The 26,138-nt window shown below is 48.6% G+C and overlaps 2 protein-coding genes across 2 annotated transcripts; one reads left to right on the top strand and one right to left on the bottom strand.

Annotated features, from left to right (window-relative positions):
- The first annotated feature begins 11,353 nt into the window (after window positions 1-11,353).
- Window positions 11,354-15,180, top strand: LOC127344866 (histone-lysine N-methyltransferase, H3 lysine-9 specific SUVH1). The gene is made up of 3 exons (XM_051371214.1): window positions 11,354-11,478; window positions 11,899-14,328; window positions 14,865-15,180. The coding sequence occupies exon 2, from the start codon at window positions 11,922-11,924 to the stop codon at window positions 14,277-14,279; it is 2,358 nt and encodes a 785-aa protein (XP_051227174.1). The 5' UTR covers window positions 11,354-11,478; window positions 11,899-11,921; the 3' UTR covers window positions 14,280-14,328; window positions 14,865-15,180.
- Window positions 15,181-15,734: 554 nt separating this feature from the next.
- LOC127344865 (probable arabinosyltransferase ARAD1) lies at window positions 15,735-20,177 on the bottom strand. Its single transcript, XM_051371213.1, has 8 exons — window positions 19,667-20,177; window positions 18,464-18,637; window positions 17,948-18,105; window positions 17,711-17,858; window positions 17,346-17,600; window positions 16,574-16,684; window positions 16,411-16,479; window positions 15,735-16,156 (listed from the first exon to the last, which is right to left on the bottom strand). The coding sequence occupies exons 1-8, from the start codon at window positions 20,111-20,113 to the stop codon at window positions 16,037-16,039; spliced, it is 1,482 nt and encodes a 493-aa protein (XP_051227173.1). The 5' UTR covers window positions 20,114-20,177; the 3' UTR covers window positions 15,735-16,036.
- Between the last annotated feature and the right edge of the window lie 5,961 nt (window positions 20,178-26,138).

Raw genomic sequence — 26,138 nt, 5'->3', positions numbered from 1 at the left:
TTGCGAAGTTAACTATTGCTATGATAGTATTGATGTGATCTATTCCTCCTACATATGCATGAAGGTGACAGTGTGCATGCTATGTTAGTACTTGGTTTAGTTGTATTGATCTATCTTACACTATAAGGTTACTTAAATATGAACATCGAATTGTGGAGCTTGTTAACTCCGGCATTGAGGGTTCGTGTAATCCTACGCAATGTGTTCATCATCCAACAAGAGTGTAGAGTATGCATTTATCTATTCTGTTATGTGATCAATGTTGAGAGTGTCCACTAGTGAAAGTCTAATCCCTAGGCCTTGTTCCTAAATACCGCTATTCTTTGCTTGTTTCTTTGTTTCTTTGCGTTACTCTTTCTGCAATACTACCACCATCAACTACACGCCAGCAAGCTATTTTTACGGCACCGTTGCTCACCGCTCATACTTATTTATACCACCTGTATTTCACTATCTCTTCGCCGAACTAGTGCACCTATTAGGTGTGTTGGGGACACAAGAGACTTCTTGCTTTGTGGTTGCAGGGTTGCATGAGAGGGATATCTTTGACCTCTTCCTCACTGAGTTCGATAAACCTTGGGTGATCCACTTAAGGGAAAACTTGCTGCTGTTCTACAAACCTCTGCTCTTGGAGGCCCAACACTGTCTACAGGAAAAGGAGGGGGAAGTAGACATCAGGCCTCCAAGAGCAGAGGTTTGTAGAACAGCAACAAGTTTCCCTTAAGTGGATCACCCAAGGTTTATCGAACTCAGGGAGGAAGAGGTCAAAGATATCCCTCTCATGCAACCCTGCAACCACAAAGCAAGAAGTCTCTTGTGTCCCCAACACACCTAATAGGTGCACTAGTTCGGCGAAGAGATAGTGAAATACAGGTGGTATGAATAAATATATGAGCAGTAGTAACAGTGCCAGAAAAGTGCTTGCTGGCGTGTAGTAAGTAAACATGCAGTAAAACAGTAAACAAGCGGAGATTGCAGTATTTGGAAACAAGGCCTAGGGATCGTACTTTCACTAGTGGACACTCTCAACATTGATCACATAATAAAACCACTCTACACTCTCTTGTTGGATGATGAACACCGCTATTTGTGTAGGGCTACAAGAGCACCTCAATGCCGGAGTTAACAAGCTCCACAATATTCGATATTCATATTTAATTAACCTTAGAGTGCATGATAGATCAACACAACTATACCAAGTACTAACATAGTGTTATCACCAGATTTTGGCCAAATCAGGAGGTGGGCCGTAAGAGAGATGGGCTTGGAAGATTACACGTAGAAGATCTCTGAAGCGGCTTTGCACGAGGAGTTTGGGCTGGATTGCCCGTGTATCTTTAATCATGGTAGATTGTATCTTAGATTAAAAGTTAGAGTTTGTATCGTGCACGGTGGGGATTATTCCCACGTTAGAAAGTCCCCTGGACTATAAATATGTATCTAGGGTTTATGGAAAAAACAACAACCAACGTTCAACCAAACAAATCAATCTCGGCGCATCGCCAACTCCTTCGTCTCGAGGGTTTCTACCGGTAAGCGACATGCTGCCTAGATCGCATCTTGCGATTTAGGCAGCACAAGCTCCACGTTGTTCATGCGTTGCTCGTACTGAAGCCTTGTTGATGGCGAGCAACGTAGTTATCATAGATGTGTTAGGGTTAGCATAGTTCTTCGTGTAACATGCTATCGTAGTGCAACCCTTGCATGTCTAGCCGCCCTCACACCTATCTTAGGTGTGGGGGCGACACCAACTGATCATTATTTAGTAGATCTGATCCGTTACGATTGCTCCTTGTTCTACAAGGATTAGTTTAATATCTGCAATAGTTAGGCCTTACAAAGGGGGGGAGGATCCAGCGGCACGTAGGGTGTCGTTCGCTAGTCCTAAACAGGATGTTCCGGGGATCAACTTCGTGTTGGTTTTTAGGCCTTGTTTAGGATCGGCTTACGATCACCGTGCGTGGCCGCGAGGCCCAACCTGGAGTAGGATGATCCGATTATGCGGTGAAAACCCTAAATCATCGTAGATCTCATTAGCTTTATCTTGATCAAGCAGGACCACCATATATTCGTGCACCCCGTACGAATCATGGGTGGATCGGCTCCTTGAGCCGATTCACAGGATAACCATAGAGCCGATCGAGGCTCGTATTTAATGTTTACGTGTATGCCATGCAGGAAACTAAGCCATTCATCCCAATCACCTTCCAGACCACGTATACGTCAGGTGGCACGCCCTTGCAATCAGCATTGGACGTGTGACCAGAAGGCTTTGCGGGCCGTCGCTCGGAGGGACCTCAGCCAGCCGCAGCTCTAGGTTGTTCCCGGCTCTACGGTGTTGCCCGTCGCTGCCCGCCGGTGGGTTTCTGACGACAACACATTCTGGCACGCCCGGTGGGACAAGCTTCTACATCAACCACATCACCATCTACATCTGAGATGGCGGACGGCACGCCAGTCACCTACGAGGAGCTGCCCGACGAGCTCAAGAAGAGGTATGACGAGATCAAAGTCACCCTCGAAGCCGACCTCATCGGCTCTTTTCAGAGAACCCGTTCACATGGCATCAGATGGAAGGGGTTCTCACCGCAAGGTGCACTCGATGGGATAGACCTCTCTGCCCCGTCGGAGGAACGCACCAGGTCCCTGCGGCAGGAGATCAACTACTTGGTGGCTCACTCGCTACACCGTCACTCTGAGAACCAGGTCAACACGTTGGAGCGTGTCGCTCTTCGCGTGATCCAGGAGATCATGAGGCACCAGTACTCGCCGTCAGGACCAGCTCTCGGGACGCATCAAGGAGAGTTGCCACTCCAGTCCCGTCCACCGCTGCCATATGCGTTGGCAGCACCGAAAGTGCGGCTACACCGGCATTCGTAAATCTACAAGATTGGTGGTGACCCTAGTGACTACCGGTTCTTGCCCGAGGTGCCTAAGGAGATCCCTCACGGGTACACGTGCACGTATGTGCCAGATTGTGGCAATCGGGCACTCACAAACCAGGCCACAACATCGGGGACTTCGGGAAAACGGGAGGAACGTCGGCGACGAGCTTGAGAAGCGGACGTGGCTAACTAAGTACGCCACCCCGACGAACCTCCAGAGCTTAGCTCCTGCGGTTGGCTCGAGCTGGAAAAGCAAACATGGCTGGCTAAGTACGCCACCCCGGCGAATCTTCGAGTTCAACTCTGCGGCCAGCACGACGGATCAGATCGGTACCATACTGAGAGACCAGTTCGGCATGGTGCCGAAAAGGAGGGCAATCGGCTATTCCAAGCCGTACCCCGACGACTACGAGATGATCCCGCTGCCACCTAAATATCGGCTCCCTGATTTCTCCAAGTTCAGTGGATCAGATGGTTCCAGCTCCATCGAGCACGTCGGCCGATATTTGGCGCAACTAGGACCGGCTTCAGTGTCGGATCAACTATGCGTGAGGCTCTTCTCACAGTCCCTCACGGGATCGGCTTTCGGATGGTACACCTCTTTGCCACCAGACTCCATCCGGACTTGGAAGCGATTGGAAGAGCGATTCCATATGCGAGTACCATTCGAGAGGCTTCGAGTGCGGCATTGCCGATCTAGCACAACTACGTCGAAGCGCGGAGAAAGCGTGACGTAATACATCCGGCGCTTCAGAATCTTAGGAACCGATGTTATTCGGTTCGTATAAGCTGAAAAAGAAGCGATCGAGTTGGCGATAGCAGGCCTTGCAACACAGCTCAAGGACATGGCCTCCCAAGCAGATTATCCCTCATTGGCGCACATGGTTCAGAAACTGTCAGCATATGAACAGCGCCACCCGGACCTGTACCAAGACAAGTTCAAGCGTGCAGTAGTCCTGGTCGATGCAGAGGAAGACGAAGTTCCTGCGGGAGACCAAGAGGTAGCAGTGGCTGAATGGACTCGGGGAGGAACCCCCGTGTCCTGCAAATGGGTAAAGCCACCAGGCCCACCCAGGGGATTTGATTTTGACGTGACCAAGACTGAGCAAATCTTCGACCTCCTGCTCAAGGAGAAACAGTTGACGATTCCTGAAGGTCTCAAATTCCCCACGGTGCAAGAGCTGAACGGAAAGCCATACTGCAAATGGCACAACTCGCTCTCCCATGCCACCAACGACTGCAGGGTATGGCATCAGCACATCCAAGCGGCGATAGAAAAAGGGCGTCTAATTTTCAACTAGTACGCCATGAAGGTCGACACCCAGCCCTTTCCCGCCGTTAACATGGTAGAGTGCACTTACCCTGAAGGTTGCCAGCCAGGATCCTCGTTCAGCATCAACATGGTAGGACCTGGGAACCACTCTGGCAAAGATGGAGACGAGGGCAGCTGCTCTCGTAGCAAGGACACAGAGGAGGCCGCTCCACGCGATCGGCTCCGTCATGATGGCAAGCGCTACGTCACAGAGGGAGAAGTGAAGAATATGAGATATCAGCGACCCCTCTCTGATCACCTCCTCAACAAGTATGTGAGTCAGTATGACCAACGCCGACGATCCACCGATGATGATGAGAGAGATCGTCTGGCTAGAGAAGCCAGAAGACATCGTCGGCACGAACGCGATGAGGAGGAGCACGAGCGCCGTGCCACGGAACAATCAAGGGAGCAAGATGACAACGCCAGACACTGGGACTGCCCCTTCTTCAGACACTGCTGGGATTCAGGAATGAGCCGATTGCCCACAATCGGCAATTGCCCAGAATGCAACCAGAAGAAGAAGGAGGCAGCCAACGTGTCTGTGTTCAAGCGCTTAGGGCCTCTCCCGCCACAGAGCAAACGCGCTGAGTCCCCTCGCTGGGCAGATCTCGAAGATTCAGAAGACGAGGGACAAGAAGAGGAAGAGGACAGGTACCACCGTCCAAGGTGGTGCCCTGACGGGCTCAGCCGTTCACAAAAGCGCAGGGTTCAGCGATTGCGCGGCCTGGAGGAAGCCGAAAGGTTATACCTGCATACGCTAAGGAAGGCACGGCCTGATCTGGCTGCGAAAGTTCAGCGAACCCTGGATGAAGAGGGTTGTCCACGGAAAATGGAGTGGCGTCCCAAGCAAAAGAAAGCCGATGATGAAACATCGGCTGGCACGAACATGGTGCTCGTCCTTCCGACGGAGCTTAGTGCTCCACGATTCTATGATGCACTCAAGGTGGACGACAGCAGGCGCATCAAGTCAGAGGTTGGGCTGGTTTTATCCACCAGCCTGACCGAGTAGCAAGATTAAACCAATGAGCAAACGGGGCGAGGCTGATCCTTGTGATCAGCCCCAAAAATTATGAAGGAACATTACAGAACCTTCAGTCAGCGCTCCAATGGATATGGAGGCCGATTCCAGCAATCGGCCAAAATTATCTTCACCACGTGTTCTGCTTGTGTTCAGCATCGGTCCACTGGGCAGCGGCCATGTCGGCAGATGAAAGTCAGCACGAATCCTTACGGAGCCGACGTGCAAGTGCAGTACCCTGGCTAACCATAGAAGCCGATATCTGCAGTCATTTGGCAGATTCGGCTCGGGGGGCATATAGTCAGATGAACATGTGCAGATAAACATGTGTAAACATGCGTGCAGTGAAACATTGGGGGCCGATTAAGAAAAATCGGCCAAATAAAAAAAAATTTGCGCAAGAAGCGAAGCCGATGCGCAGCCATCGACTCTAGTACAGTTGCACAAGACCAAGACCTACTGGCTATATGCTCAAAGTTTACATCAACATCGACGTTCAGTAGGAAAAAAGCTGATCAACGATCTGTGCATCCTCGCCGGTATCCTCGCCTTGATTAAGGCTCGGGGGGCAGTTAACTTGGTAGATGCTCTGATTTGGGAGCCGATTGGAGTCACATCGACTGGCCCTGCATTATGATCTTCTCTGAAGTAGTAAGGTGTTGCAGAAGGAGACTACTGAAGCTATGGAGAGGAATCGGGAAAGGAGGCCGTCGGCTTTTACAGGTTTTGGACCGTCCAGTCGCTGCAAGAGAAGGAAAGGGACTGGATTCTCAAAATAGCCGATGAGTAGTCATCGGCTAAGGGATTGCGAAAAATTATGGTCAGATATCAAATCGCAGTCTGAAATTGAGAAGTGCTTGATCGACGGGCTAATCGGCATGTGAGTCCGGCTTCACGGGCGTCCAAAAGAAAAGAAATCCGGTACGTTGCTATCGGTCTTGGCATGACAGGCGGAAGGAATGAAATTGGAGTAATTGAAGGATGAATTGAAAGAACAATTTCATTAATTCAAAGGAGCGGCTTTACAAGAAAGAGCCGATGGCTCTCAAAAGAGGGATCTGGTGCCTAGTGCACTGCTACTACTAGTCCTATTCTACTAGTCGTCGCTGTCCTCGTCATCACCGCCGTCGATGTCGTCGGCGCTGCTCCCAGGAAGCTCCTCGTCGCTGCTGCCCCAGCCCTTGGCCGGAGCCTCGTCCTCCTCGTCATCATCATCATCCTCGCTGTCCGCCCAGGAGCGGAAGCGCTTGGTCGGCGGATACCCGATGGAGGAGGAGGATTCATCCTCCTCCTCTTCCTCCTCGTCATCATCTTCGTCCTCGCTGTCCGCCCACATACGGGAGCGCTTCTTCGGCGGGAGCTTGGCGGAGGGGGAGGCCTTGGCCTTCGCTACTTCTCCTTCTTTCTTCTCATTGTCGGAGGAGAGGGGGTTCACCTCGGAGTGAAGGTTGTCCTCGTTCTTCCTCTTCGGCGAGGATTGGAGGGGGAGGCCTGAGAGGGAAGAGGAAGAGGAAGACATTGCTACAGGAGGAGGGGGTTTTTTGGTGCCGATGGCCAGAACAGGGGATGAAGAGGGCTAATCGATCGGCACGGTTAAATAATAAGGAGCCTGGTGGAGAATCAATGCCATTACAGTTTACGAGGAGGTGATGTCAGAGCTATCGAATTTTGCAGAGAAGCTGAGAAGACAGGGCATAATGATGATGGATGCTGCAATGGCTCTGCTCTGCCACGACATGACCCTTCAGAGGAAAAACATAGTGGTTTTGGAATTATCATTGCCAAAACCAGGGGGGCATGTGTTATCACCAGATTTTGGCCAAATCAGGAGGTGGGCCGTAAGAGAGATGGGCTTGGAAGATTACACGTAGAAGATCTCTGAAGCGGCTTTGCACGAGGAGTTTGGGCTGGATTGCCCGTGTATCTTTAATCATGGTAGATTGTATCTTAGATTAAAAGTTAGAGTTTGTATCGTGCACGGTGGGGATTATTCCCACGTTAGAAAGTCCCCTGGACTATAAATATGTATCTAGGGTTTATGGAAAAAACAACAACCAACGTTCAACCAAACAAATCAATCTCGGCGCATCGCCAACTCCTTCGTCTCGAGGGTTTCTACCGGTAAGCGACATGCTGCCTAGATCGCATCTTGCGATTTAGGCAGCACAAGCTCCACGTTGTTCATGCGTTGCTCATACTGAAGCCTTGTTGATGGCGAGCAACGTAGTTATCATAGATGTGTTAGGGTTAGCATAGTTCTTCGTGTAACATGCTATCGTAGTGCAACCCTTGCATGTCTAGCCGCCCTCACACCTATCTTAGGTGTGGGGGCGGCACCCCGCTTGATCATTATTTAGTAGATCTGATCCTTTACGATTGCTCCTTGTTCTACAAGGATTAGTTTAATATCTGCAATAGTTAGGCCTTACAAAGGGGGGGAGGATCCAGCGGCACGTAGGGTGTCGTTCGCTAGTCCTAAACAGGATGTTCCGGGGATCAACTTCGTGTTGGTTTTTAGGCCTTGTTTAGGATCGGCTTACGATCACCGTGCGTGGCCGCGAGGCCCAACCTGGAGTAGGATGATCCGATTATGCGGTGAAAACCCTAAATCGTCGTAGATCTCATTAGCTTTATCTTGATCAAGCAGGACCACCATATATTCGTGCACCCCGTACGAATCATGGGTGGATCGGCTCCTTGAGCCGATTCACAGGATAACCTGAGAGCCGATCGAGGCTCGTATTTAATGTTTACGTGTATGCCATGCAGGAAACTAAGCGAGGCATCTCCATCACCTTCCTGACCAGGTATAGGTCAGGTGGCACGCCCTTGCAATCAGCATCGGACGTGTGACCAGAAGGCTTTGCGGGCCGTCGCTCGGAGGGACCTCAGCCAGCCGCAGCTCTAGGTTGTTCCCGGCTCTACGGTGTTGCCCGTTGCTGCCCGCCGGTGGGTTTCTGACGACAACACATAGCATGCACACTGTCACCTTCATACTATGAGAGGAGGAATAGATCACATTAATACCATCATAGTAATAGTTAACTTCATAATCTACAAGAGATCATAATCATAAACTACGCCAAGTACTACATGATGCACACACTGTCACCATTACATCATGAAGGAGGAATAGAGTACTTTAATAACATCACTAGAGTAGCACATAGATGAATAGTGATACAAAACATATTGCAATCATAAAGGGATATAAATAAGCACTTCACTATGCCATTCATAACAGTGAATAAGTATTCTGTGAAATATAGCCTAAGAGACCCACACGGTGCACACACTGTCACCTTTACACACGTGGGACAAGGAGTCTCCGGAGATCACATAAGTAAAATTCACTTGACTAGCATAACGACATCTAGATTACAATCATCATCATATGGATCTCAATCATGTAAGGCAGCTCATGAGATCATTGTATTGAAGTACATAGGAGAGAGATGAACCACATAGCTACCGGTACAGCCCTTAGCCTCGATGGAGAACTACTCCCTCCTCATGGGAGACAGCAGCGTTGATGAAGATGGCGGTGGTGTCGATGGAGAAGCCTTCCGGGGGCACTTCCCCGTCCCGGCGACGTGCCGGAACAGAGACTCCTGTCCCCCAGATCTTGGCTTCGCAATGGCGGCGGCTCTGGAAGGTTTTTGCGGGTTTCGTCGATCGTCATAGGGTTTTCGCGACGGAGGCTTTAAGTAGGCGGAAAGGCGGCGTCAGAGGGTCAACGAGGCGGTGTCACCACAGGGGGGCGCGGGCCACCCCTGGGCCGCGCCGGCCTATCATCTGGGGGGCCTGTGTCCCCTCTCTGGCGGCTCTCGGGTGTTCTGGATGCTTCCGGGGATTCTAAGATGCTGGGCGTTGATTTCGTCCGATTCCGAGAATATTTCCTTACTAGGATTTCTGAAACCAAAAACAATGACAGAAGCGGCCCTTCGGCATCTCGTCAATAGGTTAGTTCCGGAAAATGCATAAATATGACATAAAGTATGCATAAAACATGTAGATATCATCAATAATGTGGCATGGAACATAAGAAATTATCGATACGTCGGAGACGTATCAGGGACTCCACCACCATGGCCGGCCAACCCTAGGGGGTGGAGTCCCAGGTGGACTCCACCTATGGTGGCCGGCCACCCCCTCCCAAGGGAAGGTGGGAATCCCACCTCTAGTGGGAGTCCTAGCTTGGGTAGGTTTCATGTGATATGGAAGGTTTTGGTTTGGGGTCTTATTCGAAGACTTGTAGACCAACTCTTGGGTGTTCCACCTATATAATGAGGGCCAAGGGGAGGGGGCCGGCCAACCCAAACACCACAAGGTGGCCGCACCCCATAGTGGTCGGCGCCCCCTTCTCCCCAAACCCTAGCCGCCCTACTCCTCCTTCTTCCCCGCACGCTTAGCGAAGCTCCGCCGGGATTCTCCACCACCACTGACACCACGCCGTCGTGCTGCCGGATTCAAGAGGAGCTACTACTTCCGCTGCCCGCTGGAACGGGGAGGTGGACGTCGTCTTCATCAACAACCGAACGTGTGACCGAGTACGGAGGTGCTGCCCGTTTGTGGCGCCGTGATCAAGATCTTCTACGCGCTTTTGCAAGCGGCAAGTGAACGTCTACCGCAGCAACAAGAGCCTCATCTTGTAGGCTTTGGAAATCTTCAATGGTGAGTCTCGATCATCCCCTCGTTGCTACCGTCTTCTAGATTGCATCTTAGCTTGGATTGCGTGTTCGCGGTAGGAAATTTTTTGTTTTCTATGTAACGTTATCCTACACGAAGCAAGATCCGGAGGCCCATACCTAGAAAATTGTGATTGTTCAAAACCACCATTGACGCCGGGAAGAAGATCTCGTCGCCGAACGAAAAGCCGAAGATCACTTATTGCAGACGATGCCATCTCCATTGAGGGGAAACCAACAAGAAGGCCTCTCCATTGTACCCGCCTTATATTAATGCAGCTTCTAGGCCTCTCAGAGCAAGTATAATAAGTCCTAGTCAGCTGGCTATAAGGGTTAAAATAATATATTCATGCTTAGTTGGAGGAGAGAGAGGAGGAGAGAGAAGAGGAGTGGGCTCTCATGCAAGAGCCAGCTCTAGCACGTGCTCCTAGGCACTTTGTGAGAGTGAAATGTGGGCCACCCATTAATAAAGTAGTACATGATTATAGCTCACTATTATACATGTTGGCTCTATGCTAGCTACAAATGATATGGCACATGGCTTGTAGCCAGCAGCTGGCTATACTATTAAACTTGCTCTCAAGGCCTTTGTTTGATGTTAAAAAAAATAAGAAAGTTTTGTTGAAAGAGAAAATTGTATGCAAGAGAAAAATGTACCGTGCAGAGTACTCGCAAAAATTCCCCCAGACACACACACGTCACGGTGGGCAAAAAAACCGATGACCGAAGACCGAAACCGAAAAGACCGAGACCGAACCCGAAATGACCGAGACCGAAATGACCGATAAAATATTGGGTAGAAAATTTTATAGACCGAATTAAGTTTGATCAATTCGGTCATTTTGTTCTGAGTAACCGAATAGACCGAACTGACCGAATTTTACGTAAGACTATCCCGATCTTTAAATTTTGTGACATGCCTGAGATGTGATATTGTTGAATGTTCACAAAATTCTCCAGCGTTGTTACATTTTTGTTTAGATTTTTGAACATTTATTCGTGCCAATTGATAATAATATATGCAATGAAAAAACATCCAAAATACATCTAAAATGTAGCCAACATTTTACTAAATAATGTCTAAGTTTTGCGTTGACAACGTCGGCCACATTGTTCGGTCATGACCGAACCCGAACCCGAATTATTGGGTACCCGAATTTGTCGGGTAGTAAAAGTAACAAATATATTTCGGTCTTCATTTTTTTCTGACCGAATTTAAAATAGACCGAAATACAAAAACCGAATTTTCGGTCATGACCGAATGCCCACACACGGACCTGTCTCCTACAAGACACGCACGCGAGAAGCCCGTTCAGACGTTCTACGACATCACATCTGGCGCGTCGGTTCGTCGATCCAACGGACGAGAACGAACTAGTGGCTACCCACCGTGCCTCGGCATTTCCCACAGGCCCAAATAAACTCCCCACCCACACCCACACTCCACAGACCGTAGTCCACACCCAAATTTCCCCTCCTGCCAAGTTTAGAACAGCTCTGCCCGCCTCCCGCCGCCCATGGATTCCCCCGCCTCGTAGAATCTGCACGCCAAAGCCCCGGATTCTCGCCAAGGTGAGCCCTTCTCCACACGGAGAGCGAAGCTCCCCGTAGTTCTTGGTGTTTTTTTGGAGTCTCCCGCTGGTCCGTGGGGATCTCTCCGCCCCCAACCCGCAAAAACCCCATTTTTTGACGAACCTGGTAGGCGGCGGCCGGATTGGGGTTTACCGGGCTGGGGAGAGGGCGTCCTAGGGTTTCCTCCAACAATCCCTCCTCGGGTAGTTCGATTGATTCTTGCTTTACTCCGCGATTACCATCTCTATGGCTGCAGAATCGATGTCATCTACTACTGTCTTTCGGGTTTTCCTCTGATTCTTCCATTTCGAGCTATGGCGGCTTCCGAGGCCGCGGAAAAACCGAAACTTTACATTTTCCCCGCACGGCTAGGGGTAACTCACGGACACTGACTCTGCTAGTACTTGTTTGATGATGCAGGGGTCCAGCTGCGACGAGCCGAGATGAGCCGGCCATCGAGTTTCGTGCCGACGCCTGACCAGGATGTGCTGGACATCAAGCCCCTGAGGACCCTGTCTCCGATGTTCCCGGCGCCGCTGGGGGTCAACACCTTCAACCAGCCGTCCAGCCCCGGCACCCCGCCCATGGTGTTTGTCACTACAGCTGGGCAGTTTCCTGGGCTCAGGTCATTCTCTGCTTTCGGTGCACAAGATGCTGCTGGAGGGCGGCCTGCTTCGTCCAATGCCCAGGCTACAGGTTTTGGTGGCCAGTCTGGTAATGGAGGCCATGCTGCCGGTTTTGGTGGCCAGCCTGCTGGGAGTGGAGGCCAGGCTACAGGTTTTTGTGGCCAGTCTGCTGGGAATGGTGGCCATGCTACAGGTTTTGGTGGCCAGTCTGCTGTTTATGGAGGCAAGACTGCTGCCAATGGGACTTCAAATGCAGGCGCCAGTGCTGACGTGCCAATTGATGCCACCCCTATCTCAGTTTGCAAGCCGACGCCGCCACCTACGAATGCAGGCGCCAGTGCTGGCACACCAATTTACGCCACCCCTCTCGCAGCTTACAAGCCTAAGACGCCAAATGTCATACAACTGGATGATGACGATGACGACAACGATGATGATGATTACGCTGTCAACCAGACATCAGCATCTGGGCGAGCAATCAAGAGGCCATACCGCCTAAGTGGATATAGGACGAGTGGTGGTTTGGGCAGTGACAGCAATAGTGGAGTGAAGATCAAGCGGCATAAGTCCTCTAACAGGATGGCTGGTACTGACCATGAGTTTACCTTGGAGCCCCATTCGTCCAGCGATCCCAGGGAGGTTGTGGAGGAGGTTCTCATGACCTTCGAGGCACTGCGGCGTAGGCATCTTCAGTTGGATGAGGCGCAAGAGACTGGCAAACGTGCAGACCTTAAGGCTTCTGCCATCATGAATGCCAAGAATCTTAGGGCTAACGCTGGGAGGAGGATCGGAGGTGTCCCTGGAGTTGAGATAGGGGACATTTTCTACTTCAGGATGGAGCTAAGCATTATTGGGCTGCATGCTCCTAGCATGGCTGGGATTGATTATATGACTGCCACGTTTGGTGATAGGGATGATGATTCTGTGGCAATATGTATTGTCGCTGCAGGTGTTTATGAGAATGATGATGATGCCACAGACACGCTAGTCTACAGCGGTTCGGGAGGTAATAACAGGAACAATGAGGATATGCATGACCAGAAGCTTGAGAGAGGTAACCTTGCTCTTGAGAGGAGCCTGTCGAGAAAGAACGTGATCCGGGTTGTACGGGGATATAAAGATCCAGGTTGCTTGGCTGGGAAGATTTATATGTATGATGGCCTCTATAAGATTCATGAGTCCTGGAAGGAGAGAACAAGAGCTGGTATCAATTGCTTCAAGTACAAGCTGGTGCGGGAACCGGGACAGCCTGAGGGATTTGCAATCTGGAAGATGTCACGAAAATGGGTAGCGAATCCAGACACTAGAGGCAATGTTCTACACCCTGATCTATCATCTGGTGCTGAGTATCTCCCGGTGTGTCTTGTCAATGATGTTAACAGTGAGAAAGGACCGGGCCTTTTCACCTATATTTCTGAGGTCAAATACCTGAAGCCACTAAGTTCTCTGAAACCATTACAGGGTTGTAGATGCGTTAGTGCTTGTCTGCCTACTGATTCCACTTGTGGCTGTTCGCAGTGTAATGGAGGTAACTTACCATATAGTTCAACGGGGTTGCTTGTATGCCGCAAACCTATGATATATGAATGTGGTGAATCTTGCCTGTGTTCAGTTAACTGCCGTAACAGGGTGACCCAGAAGGGGGCTAAGATTCACTTTGAGGTCTTCAGGACAGAGAATCGAGGCTGGGGTCTTCGTTCATGGGATCCTATACGGGCTGGCTCATTCATTTGCGAGTATGTTGGTGAGGTTATTGATGATGAGAAATTCAGTCTGGATGACAGCAAAGATGATTACCTTTTTCAGACTGTGTGCCCTGGTCGGAAGACATTGAAATGGAATTATGGGCCTGAATTGATAGGGGAGCAAAGCGCAAATGTTTCACCTGATACTTTCGAGCCACTGCCAATTAAGATAAGTGCAAAGAAGATGGGGAACATCTCACGTTTCATGAACCATAGCTGTGCCCCTAACGCCTTCTGGCAGCCAGTTCAATTTGACCATGGAGATGATGGTCACCCACACATCATGTTCTTTGCGCTCAAGCATATCCCTCCCATGACAGAGCTGACCTATGACTACGGTGAGATTGGAGCTGATTCTAGTGGTATAGGTTCTCCTAGAGCCAAGAGCTGCCTCTGTGGATCCTCAAATTGCCGGGGCTACTTTTGCTGATTATGGAAGATGTGAATTCTGTTTCTCAACATGCCAATCTATTTTCTAGGTAAGAACTGAATGGTATTCTCTGAATTGATCATCATGCACATATGTAATTCCTTTGTTGTTGGACATCTCTGCTTGTCATGCATATTTACAGTCAGTCTTATCAGTATTGCATAGGCAACCAATTTGTGCTGATAGATACTAGTTGGGATATTTGCAGTTTAGCTTCGTTGCAGCTGTAATAGAAATTGTGTACATTTAGGAATGCATGTGAGAACAATGTTATTCCTGTCCTGTCTAGTAACTTCAGGAATTCTCTTCTAAGAACTCAGACATTTTATGGTTTAAATTATCTTGGATCAGTGATTTATTTACATTTGAACTACCTGTCAATGCATATCATATCCTGTTTATGATTTTCATATCATATCCTGCTTATGATTTTCTGTTATCCTCCGCTATTAGCTTCCAATTGCTGCTTTACTTGTGTTACTACCAGAGTGGATGTAGTTTCTGATGTTGTAAACAAGCCATCTCTATTTTTTCGTGAACCTGCCTCTGGATGATCTCTTGGTTGTTGGTTCTGGTCTTTTGCAGATCATTTTTTGGCCGTTCTGGTGGTACCTGGAAGAAGGGAAGTGTGCTCAAGTCTGATGGAGGTAGGAGCGTCTCAAGTGGCTTGCCTCATGACTTGGCCGTAGTGGAAGTATGTAGTAGATTATTGTCAAACTCCGCAAACTGCAATGCCCGTTGTGACACAGGCATGTTCTGAGTTCTGACCGTAGGCCTTGTGAGGTCAATTTTGGTACTAGGTTAAGTTGAACTAAGCTCTTTGCGCGCAACTGTGAATTCAAGCGCGTAAAGTGAAACTACCGACTATATCCAGATTAATAGGTTGGCATATTGTTCAGAAGTTTCTGCTATGACTGTTATCTACTCCCTCCTGTCTCTTTTAATTGACTTGGATTTAGCACAACTTTGTACTAAATCTGAGTCAATTAAATAGGACCGGAGGGAGTATTTGAATTGGTTGGAATCTACAAAATGGATTTGCAAATTTCCTAAGAAATTACCTCCCTGTGTTCTACATAACTCCCTCAGTTCCAAAATAAAAGGCACACTTCATGGTCTTTGATGCATGGCCGATGTTATATACTAAATTATATGTCTTTCAAATCTCTTTTATTTCACATATATTTATACAAATTTTGTGAGCATATTATAAGCATAAATCATAGTCAAAGTTGTGGTTGTTGACCAGGAAAATTTAAGGTAGCCTTATATTTTGGGATAGGTAGTTTTTTTTTTCATTGCATCTACTACAACTAATAATAGTAGTAATATGAAAAGCAAGAGTTGTGGTGGATCCAGATTATGGTAGCCATCAAACTGTAAATCAAAACGGATCACATTGCTCCAATGATTTTGGCATTTTGCATCACATCACGAGATATCACAGAGAACCCCTCACACCAAGAAAAAATCTTTGCTCATAGATGAGACATGTGCATTGCATGTATACAATTACTACAAATCCGTTAGAATACACTTACTCCAGTTTGTCTCATCATTAGTTAGCTACAACGGGATATGTCACATTGTATACCTCAACTGTAGCATCAGTTACACCAACTACACACAAGGGACATGGACGAGGGGGCAGGTCAAAACTACCGTCGATCTCACAAAAGAACGTGGCACATGTACGCTAACAATGACTAAAGAATGACTGTTTGGGAAATTGGGTACAAGGAGAGACGGTTCAGACTTTAGAGCAGCCTCGTGATGTTCCCAACTCTACACTCGCAAGTGCATAAGCTCCTAGACTCTCTGACCACACGGTGTGAACGCTGAATATGCAACTTGATGTTTACCAGCTTACCAGCAATCTGCATTTCAGGCACGAACAGATAAACTGTTATAGTGAAATCTACGTATTCCAATCTCAAAAAAGATATACGGAGCACTATGTATTCCTGACAGAGGATTGTAAAGTTAATATTAATAAAATATATGAACGAAAATGCATATAAGATAACTCTTTTTGCGTAAGGACTAAGAATCACAATAGTTGAACCAATCTAACGACAAAGAAAAAAAATTATGCAAATGTAATAGGGCTAGAAGAATGATGCGGAATTACCATTCTCCATGTAAGGTCTTCTGGTCCAAGGGGCTGAGCTGGACTTGAATAGATAAAATGCCTTGAGTACTGTAAATGCATCATGAGTAAAAAATAGTCAAAAAGATTGTATCTTCCGAGAAAACCTAATGCGAGATAAGTTTGATTGAGGTAAACAGCTAACCTTGACAAGATTAGATTGCATTTCCTTAACTATTTTGGTATCGATTCCTCTTAGGTACTTCACCAGCCAGCCAGGTTGCACAGCATCATTTGATGAAACAAACAATGCTATCTGGAGAGAAAAATAATAACACCATCATTGAGCGCGTCATGTTTCACACTACAGAAAAGTTGCGTTTTCCAAATGCAGCAAACAAATGCTGATGACCAATGGTGAGACACAGAGACACAAGTATCATGCCATAATGAAATGATTATATTATCTGGATGGAGTTTAATATCTACGGCTACAAGACTACATGCGTAATCTTTTCTGTGCATGCCCACACAAAGACATAATCTTCACAGCAGTTTACAATTGATCAAAGTTGCCCGTGCAGCTTATCTTTTGTTTAGCGACCAATATCAATGTTTACACAAGCTTCAGAAACATTATTCGTGCAGATAACAAGGTTGGTATCTGTCAAAATATAGGCACCACTGCCCAACTATCAATGCCCTTGCAGAGCAGAATCCAGACATGTCCATTGCCAATAAAAAGTGCAGCAAGCCAGCAATAGTTCTACTGTTACTTGTTAGCGACTTAATGATAAGAATATATTTGTTGGTTATTTGAGGGATTGAACTAGCAAGATGCCTTGTCTGTTTTCCTGGGTAACAGACTAAGTTTTGGAGCTCCAATAAGATATAGCGACCTTTGCAAACACTAAATACTTCAAGATTATTGAATAATGGTAAAGGCATGCTGTGCAAGAACAAAGAGTCAACTTTACCTTTCTGTAGTCAAGTATTCCTTCAAAAGGAAGTTCTAGCTCATCACTTACTATAACTGGAATACATCCACTAACAATTGCATCAAACAAGCGAGCAGAAGATGGGGTATCCCCAGCTGGATTCAAGCAAAAGAGAGACTTGCGCATGCCATTCTGAGCTGCCACTTTTCCCTCAACTCCAGCAGTCCCTTCTTCTATGACTATGTCTTCTACATTTTTTAATTCTGTCACAAGACTACTCCGAATCTTACCACCCTAAGCAAGGTAAAAAAAAGGTTAAAAAGCAAACGACAACAAGTGGAACTATCACACACATAGATAAACCTGATGTTAACAAAAGCTGGAAATAGTACCAAAAAACTTACAGCATTTCTTTTCAGTCTTCCTCGAAAGAACAGCAACGTGCTTCTTTTAGATTGAGTTTCTGACACACACTTAGAATCACAAAGATCAACATTTGGGACATATGGAAGGATAACATCCTTTTCCAGATATACTTGCCCAGGTTTGTACCTGATATAAGGTGAGAAATGTGAGGTGTGTTGTTCAACTGATGTACACAAGCAGCTCTAGGACAAAGTGGAGAACAATGAACACCATACCAGTTCCCGGTAGAATCCATATCAGGCAGAAGCCATACTGCTTTCTTCACGAATCTCCTGACTGACTTAAAAGACCATGGGTGATGAACTGGAATAATATGGTCTCTGCCTTCCGAGCGTTTCCAAGCAGGTTGATCAGTCACCCACTTCAATGCTTCCTAACACCAGAAAAGTAACACTAGTAAGATCCTCTTGGACAGAAATAGAGGTGAGTAATTTGCACTCTAAACAGAGATACTTCAGATGATTTCCTACAGCCAGCTGAACCAAAACAGAGCCGTTATACGTAGTAGATAGCAATGAAAATTGAGTTCAGGCTATGCTCTGTATTACAATTTGTGGTTTGACTGGGGAAATAAATTTAGTGTCTTTACTACTGAATGGCATGCTTCTAGTAGGAAGGATTAAAGCTTTCATTTTCATGAAGAGATTTGCCTAAACAACATTAGCTTGGCCATATGCATGTCCTACGACAAACACTAGCTAAACATTAAACCTTGAGAAATGCTCCCACACCCTATAAAGTGCCTTGCATTCTTGTTTCTCCAGCAAGAAGTAGCTGATTGTTGTGAAGAATGGGACATAGAAAATGTCTGCTTCTTCTTGCCGCTGAACCCTGATAACATTCTTCAAAAGTCGTTGTGATTCAGGAGCAATGAGATCAGCCCACAGCCAGTAGTCAATAGAATGCTGCATAAGGAAATGGAAATCCATTAAGATGGTACAGAAGAAAAAGGGAAGTTCCAAATTCATAATGCGGCATTATAACTAAATGTGCAGATGTGTAACAAAGCCATGATGTAGAACTGTTGTACTGATCTGTGACACGCAGGAGATGATAGATTTGAACAAGTTAGCACACATGTGAATTCATCTTACAATCATGACTAGGCCTCAGAAAGTAGAGTACAGTTATTTAGGCGCAAACTTTCCATATCCCAGCCAATATTAGCTCATGCTTTTCCAGCTTTACCGTTTCCTGTTAAATGAAAACTACAGTACTTTATATAGGTCCAGTGTAGAAGCATGTGATGTGCGGCTGACAAGAATAACTTAGTAGCGTCTGATCAGATAAAAAAAAAATACGACAGACGGCCAGCCTAGAACAATTCCTACAGCGGATAAGCGATTCACCGAGATCCAAACATACAGTTCATTTCAGCAACATTTGAAAACCTTCCAATAGCAGCAGAGAAGATACGGGCATATGCAGCATCAGAAATGAACATAGCAATGCTCCTACCATCAGCCAGCAAGCAATTGATATAAATGTAGTTAAACTGCAACCCCTAACCAAATAAATCTCTGTATGATCATCTCTAGAAGCACGGAGATGTTGTGGCATGGAATTAAATGGCACAAGATACGATTCGGCATCAGAAATGAATGTAGCAATGCTCCTACTCTCAACTAGCAAGCAATCGATATCAATGTAGTGAAACTTCAACCCCTATAGATCCAGGCATACAGTTCATTTCAGCAACATTTGAAAGCCTTCCGATAGCAGCAGAGAAGAGACACGTTATGCATCAGGAATGAATATAGCAATGTTTACCCACTCTTAACCAGCAAGCAGTGCAATGCAGATCAATGTACTGAGACTTCATCCTCTGGACAGCTAAAACCGCGTGTACTGTACGAACTACAGCGACTGCTATCAAATCTAGAAGGACAGAGATCTCGAGGCGCGGAACCAAGACCGCTGGCTCGTTCGCGTACCTGCTCGATGAGCCTGTGCACGGGGCTCCCGTTGGAGGTGAGGTTGTCCGTCTGGCGGTACGAGTCCCTGAAGAGGCTGAGCAGATCGTAGGTGAACTTGCGCGGCATCTCGTAGACGTAGACCCTGAGCGGCGCCGGCCACGCGCCCCCGGGGTCCCCGTACAGCCGGGCCTCCTCCTGCGTCCGGATCGCTGCGTCGAGGTCCGCGGGGGCCGCGGGGGAGGCGGTGGGTCGGGGCGGGGAGTCGAGGAAGCGGTCGAGGGAGGCGACGAAGGAGGTGGTGGCGGCGCTAGGGTTGGAGAGTGGGCCGGGGACGGGGCGCGGCGGGGAGGGGGCGAGGAGGAGGAAGTAGACGGCGGAGAGGAGGAGGAGCGCGCCGACGGCGAGCAGGCAGCGGGAGGAGGCGCGGCGCGCGTGCGCCAGCGAGGGGAACTGCTTCCCCGCCATTGCTGGAGACTGGCGAGTTGCTGCAAGCCTGAAAGTTCTGTCAAGGCGAGGCAAAGGTTTGGTTCGTTGAGGAAAGGGAACAGCAGGTTCCGTCGGTGCACACAGGATGGTGTTCTTGGTTCTGATAAAATTCTGCTAAATTCAAACTACTGTAGTATACAAAATAAATTTCAACAAAAGCACACCTCAACAAATGACTATCCAGATATCTTTTATAAAGAAAATTTTATTAATATCGTGAAGATAACAATTACATCCAGATTCTGCAATAACACGGTACAACACACAACAAAAAATAAAAAAAATTACAAAAAAAACTAGCTACAGTGATCTAGTGCTTATAACAGCGGACGAAGCACCAACAAGACAACACTCAAAATACATCTTCTCCAAAAGCTACGCTTCCAAGAAGAAGACAGCAAACACCGTCATCGCGCTGATCATAGATCATAGGTTTTCACGCATGAGAAAATCCGCACTAGCAAAACAATGCCTTAAATAAGACAATTGCCAGGTCCAATCAATTAAGGTCAGACCTTTGATTTTCATCTGCAAGTGAACTTTAAATTTCTCCTATGATGTCGGTAAGCCAAAATCTCATCGCCACCAGGACTTTAACCACAATTACTAGTCCTCATATCCGAGCCTTCATGCCATTCTCCACAACCGACTTCACCATGGAACCAAAGATATGTCCCACGATGACAACATACTACATAGCTTCACATCGTTTCTTCTGAAACCAAACGGCCGGAAAAAAAACATGGTTGCACGCAAACGAATACCATCCGATCCAGCAATCTCCCGACATGTTATCCATTGAAGTTCGTCGATGGAGCCTTCCACAACTCGACACAGTGAAGCAAGCATCAAGTAGACCTTCGTCATGGCGTGAGGGGGGTCTAGGACCGCCTGTTATCACCAGAATTTGACCGAGTCAGAGGTGGGCCGCGATCAAGATGGATTTGAAGAATATACATGGAAGAAAGACGTGAATCGGCCTGTTATGCAAAGTTTGGGCTAGTTTGCCCGTGTATCTGTAACATAGTAGATTACGTGTCGGTTAGTTAGAGTTTGCCTCGTGCACGGTTGGGATTATCCCCACGTTAGAAAGTCTACGGACTATAAATATGTACCTAGGGTTTATGAAATAGACAACAATCATCGTTCACCACAAATCAATCTAGGCGCATCGCCAACTCCTTCGTCTCGAGGGTTTCTTCCGGGTAAGCATCATGCTGCCTAGATCGCATCTTGCGATCTAGGCGATCTAAATTTGTCGTTGCCATGCGTTGCTCGTCGAAGCCTTTTTGATGGCGAGCAACGTAGTTATCTTAGATGTGTTAGGGTTAGCATTGTTCTTCGTATCATATGCTGTCGTAGTGCAACCCTTAGACATCTAGCCGCCCTTACACCTATCTTAGGTGTAGGGGCGGCACCCCGCTTGATCATTATTTAGTAGATCCGATCCGTTACGGTTGCTCCTTGTTCTTCAAGGATTAGTTTAATATCTGCAATAGTTAGGCCTTACAAAGGGTTGGAGGATCCAGCGACGCGTAGGGTGTAGTTTGCTAGCCCTAGACAGGATGTTCCGGGGATCAACCTCGTGTTGGTTTTTAGGCCTTGTCTAGGATCGGCTTACGATCACCGTACGTGACCGCGAGGCCCAATCGTGAGTAGGATGATCCGATTATGCGGTGAAAACCCTAAATCGTCGTAGATCGTTTTAGCTTTATCTTGATCAAGCAGGACCACCATATATTCGTACACCTCGTGCGAATCATGGGTGGATCGGCTCCTTGAGCCGATTCACGAGATAACTTTGAGAGACGATCGAGGCTCGTATTTAATGTTTACGTGTATGCCATGCAGAAACTAAGCGAGGCATCTCCATCACCTTCCTGACCAGGTATAGGTCAGGTGGCACGCCCTTGCACCAGCATCGGACGTGCGTGCCGGAGGCTTTGCGGGCCGTCGCTCGGAGGGACCAGGGCCAGCCGCAGCCCTAAGTTGTTCCCGACTCTACTGTGTTGCCCGTCGCTGCTCGCCGGTGGGTTTCTGACCGCAACACATTCTGGCACGCCCAGTGGGACAATCTTCTACATCAACCACATCGCCATCTACATCTGAGATGGCGGACGGCACCTCGATCACGTACGAGGATCTGACCGACGAGCTCAAGAAGAAGTATGACGAGGTCAGCGATCCTCGAAGCCGACCTCATCGGCTCTTTTCACGAACCCGTTCACATGGCATCATGGAAAGGGTTCTCGCTGATGGTGCGCTCGATGGAATAGACCTGTCCGCCCCGTCAGAGGAACGCACCAGGTCCCTGCGTCAGGAGATTAACTACATGGTGGCTCACTCGCTGCACCGCCACTCTGAGAACCTGGTGAACACTTTGGAGCGTGTCGCTCTGCGGGTGATCCAGGAGATCATGAGGCACCAGTACTCTCCGTCAGGACCAGCTCTCGGGACATACCAAGGAGAGATGCCACTCCAGTCCCGTCCACCGCTGCCATTTGCGTTGGCAGCACCAGAAGTGCCGAATTCACCGGCATTCGTCGTCTACAAGATCGGTGGTGACCCTAGTGACTGCCAGTTCTTGCATGAGGCGCCTAAGGAGGTCCCTCACGGGTACATGTGCACATATGTGCCCCGGTACCGCGATAGCGGGCGCTCACAGAACCAGTCCGCGACAAGCGGACTTCTGGAAAAGCGGGAGGAACGTCAGCGACAGATCTTGAGAAGCAGACGTGGCTAGCTAAGTATGCCACTCCGACGAACCTCCAGAGCTCAGCTCCTGCAGTTGGCTCAGAGCTGGAAAAGCAAGCATGGCTGGCTAAGTACGCCACCCCGGCGAATCTTCAGAGTTCGACTCCTGCAGCCAGCACCGCGGATCAGATCAGTACTATACTGAGAGATCAGTTCGGCATGGTGCCAAAAAGGAGGACAATCGGCTATTCCAAGCCGTACCCCAACAAGTACGAATTGGTCCCGCTACCACCCAAATATCGGCTCCCTGATTTCTCCAAATTCAGTGGATCAGATGGTTCCAGCTCCATCGAGCATGTGAGCCGATATTTGGCACAGCTAGGAACGGCCTCAGCGTCGGATCCACTACGCGTGAGGTTCTTCGCACAGTCCCTCACGGGATCGGCTTTCGGGTGGTACACTTCGTTGCCACCAGACTCGATCCGGACTTGGAAGCAGTTGGAAGAACAGTTCCACATGCGGTTCACTCGAAGCTTCCGAGTCTGCCTTGCCGATCTGGCGCAGACACGTCGAAGCGCGGAGAAACCGTGGCGTAATCGTCCAGCGCTTCAGAAATCGAGGAACCGATGTTATTCGGCTCGTGTGACTCGAAAAAGAAGCGCCGAGTTGGCGTGGTGGGCCGTGCATCACAAATCAAGGATATGGCCTCCCAAGCGAGACTACCCTTCATCGGCGCACATGGTTCGTAAGCGTCAGCATATGAACAGCGCCATCCGGACTTGTACCAGGACAAATTCAAGCGGGCGGTAGTCCTGGTTGAGGCAGGTGAAGACGAAGGCTCTGCGGGAGATCAAGAGGTAGCAGTGGCTGAATGGACTCGGGGGGCAACCCCCGTGTCCTGCAAATGGGTTAAGCCACCAGGTCCGCCCAGATGGTTCGATTTTGACGTGACCAAAACTGAGCAAATCTTCGACCTCTTACTCAAGGAGAAGCAGTTGAAGATACCCGAAGGCCTCAAAATCCCCACGGTACGAGAGCTGAACGGAAAGCCATACTCGCAAATGGCATAACCTTTCGGTCTCCCATGCCACCAACGACCGCAGGTGTGGCGTCGCAGATCCAAATGGCGATAGAACAAGGACGTCTGATTTTCAACCAAAGATGCGCCATGAAGGTCGACACCCACCCCTTTCCCGCCGTTAACATGGTGGAGTGCACTTACCCCGAAGGTTGCCAGCCAGGATCCTCGTTCAGCATCAACATGGTAGGACCTGGGCACCACTCTGGCAAGGATGGAGACGAGGGCAGCTGCTCTCGTAGCAAGGACACGGAGGAGGCCGCTCCACGCGATCGGCTCCGTCACGATGGCAAGCGCTACGTCACAGAGGGAGAAGTGAAGAACATAAGATATCAGCGACCTCTCTCTGATCACCTCCTCAATAAGTATGTGAGTCAATATAGCCAACGCCGACGATCCAGCGACGATGATGATAGAGACCGTCTAGCTAGGGACGCCAGGAGACATCGTCGGCATGATCGCGATGAGGAGGAGTACGAGCGCCGTGCCAAGGAAGAATCGAGGGAGCAAGACGACGAAGATAGGCACTGGGACTGTCCCTTCTTCAGACACTGCTGGGATTCAGGAATGAGCCGATTGCCTACAATCGGCAACCGCCGAATGTAGACAAGAAGAGGAAGGATGCAGCTAACGTGTCCGTGTTCAAACGTCTAGGGCCTCTCCCACCTCGAAGCAAACACGCTGAGTCCCCTCGGATGGAAGATCTCGAGGATTTGGAAGACGAGGGAGAAGAAGAAGAAGACAGGTACCACCGACCAAGGTGGTGCCCTGATGGACTCGGCCGTTCCCAAAAGCGTAGGGTTCAGCGATTGCGCGGCTTGGAGGAAGCCGAAAGGTTATACCTGCACACGCTAAGGAAGGCGCGGCCTGATCTGGCCGCAAAAATTCAGCGAACCCTGGATGAAGAGGGTCAACCACAAAAAATGGTGTGGCGCCCCAAGCACAGGAAAGCCGATGATGAAACATCGGCTGGCACAAACATGGTGTTCATCCTTCCTTCGGAGTTCAGTGCTCCAGGATTAGACGAGGCACCTGTGGCACAACTTGACTGCGGCCCACGGCCGGTTATCTTTGAGAAGCCACGAGAAAGAAGCTACAGACATCTGAAGGCCCTGTACTTGCGAGGTTATATCGATGGGAGGCCTGTCAATAAGATGCTGGTGGACACCGGAGCGGCAGTCAACATTATGCCATACTCGATGCTACGTCGGTTGGGACGCTCTAGCTCAGATCTGATCAAGACCAACGTGACATTGAGCGATTTCAACGGCCAAGCGTCTGACGCACAAGGTGTTCTGAACGTGGATCTGACCGTAGGAAGGAAAACTATCCCTACGACGTTCTTCATCGTTGATAGCAAGAGCACCTATGCTGTTCTGCTAGGAAGAGATTGGATCCACGCCAACTGTTGCATTCCCTCCACGATGCACCAATGCGTAATACAGTGGGATGGAGATGAGGTAGAGGTCGTCCAGGCCGATGACTCGGCTGAGGTTTCAACGGCTGGCATGAATGCTTGGGAAACAACAGGCCAAGAGCCACTCTCAGGTATCAATTTGGACGACTGCGAGCGCATCGACGTGACGAAGGGCAGGGTTAGGCTAGTCTTATCCACTGGCCTGACCGTGTAGCAAGAGCAAACCAATGAGCAAACGTGGCGAGGCCGATCCTTGGGATCGGCCCCAAAGATCTATGAAGGAACATTACAAAACCTTCATTTGAGCGATTCAATATGGAGGCCGATTCCAGCAATCGGCCAAAATTATCCTCGCCACATGTTCTGCTTGGAATCTATTGGGCAGCGGTTTTACGTCGGCTGATGAGTTAGGAAAAATCAACATTGGGCCTACCGGAGTCGACGTGCAAATACGATGCCTTGGCTAAATTACAGAGCCGATATCTGCAGTTCCCTGACAGATTCGGCTCGGGGGACACCTAATCAGGTGAACATGTGAGGCGAACATGTGCAGATGAACATGTGTGCAGTGAAATGTTGGGGGCCGATAGAAAAATCGGCCAGTAAAAAAAAAATTCATGATATACAGCCGATGCAAGGACATCGACTTTAGAACTAAGAAACGAAGCCGATGCACAGCCATCGACTCTAGTACAATTACACAAGACCTACCGGCTATGTGCTCAAGGCTCAGATTTTCGCCAAGATGGTTTTCAGTTCGGCTTCAAGAGCTTCTGTTTCCTTGAAGGGAATGTACAATGAGAGCAGCCTCGGCT

The sequence above is a fragment of the Lolium perenne genome, chromosome 3 (genome assembly GCF_019359855.2).
Source record: "Lolium perenne isolate Kyuss_39 chromosome 3, Kyuss_2.0, whole genome shotgun sequence".
Taxonomy (NCBI): Eukaryota; Viridiplantae; Streptophyta; class Magnoliopsida; order Poales; family Poaceae; genus Lolium; species Lolium perenne.
Note: the sequence above shows the minus strand (reverse complement) of the source record. Positions and strands in the feature narration are given on the sequence as shown.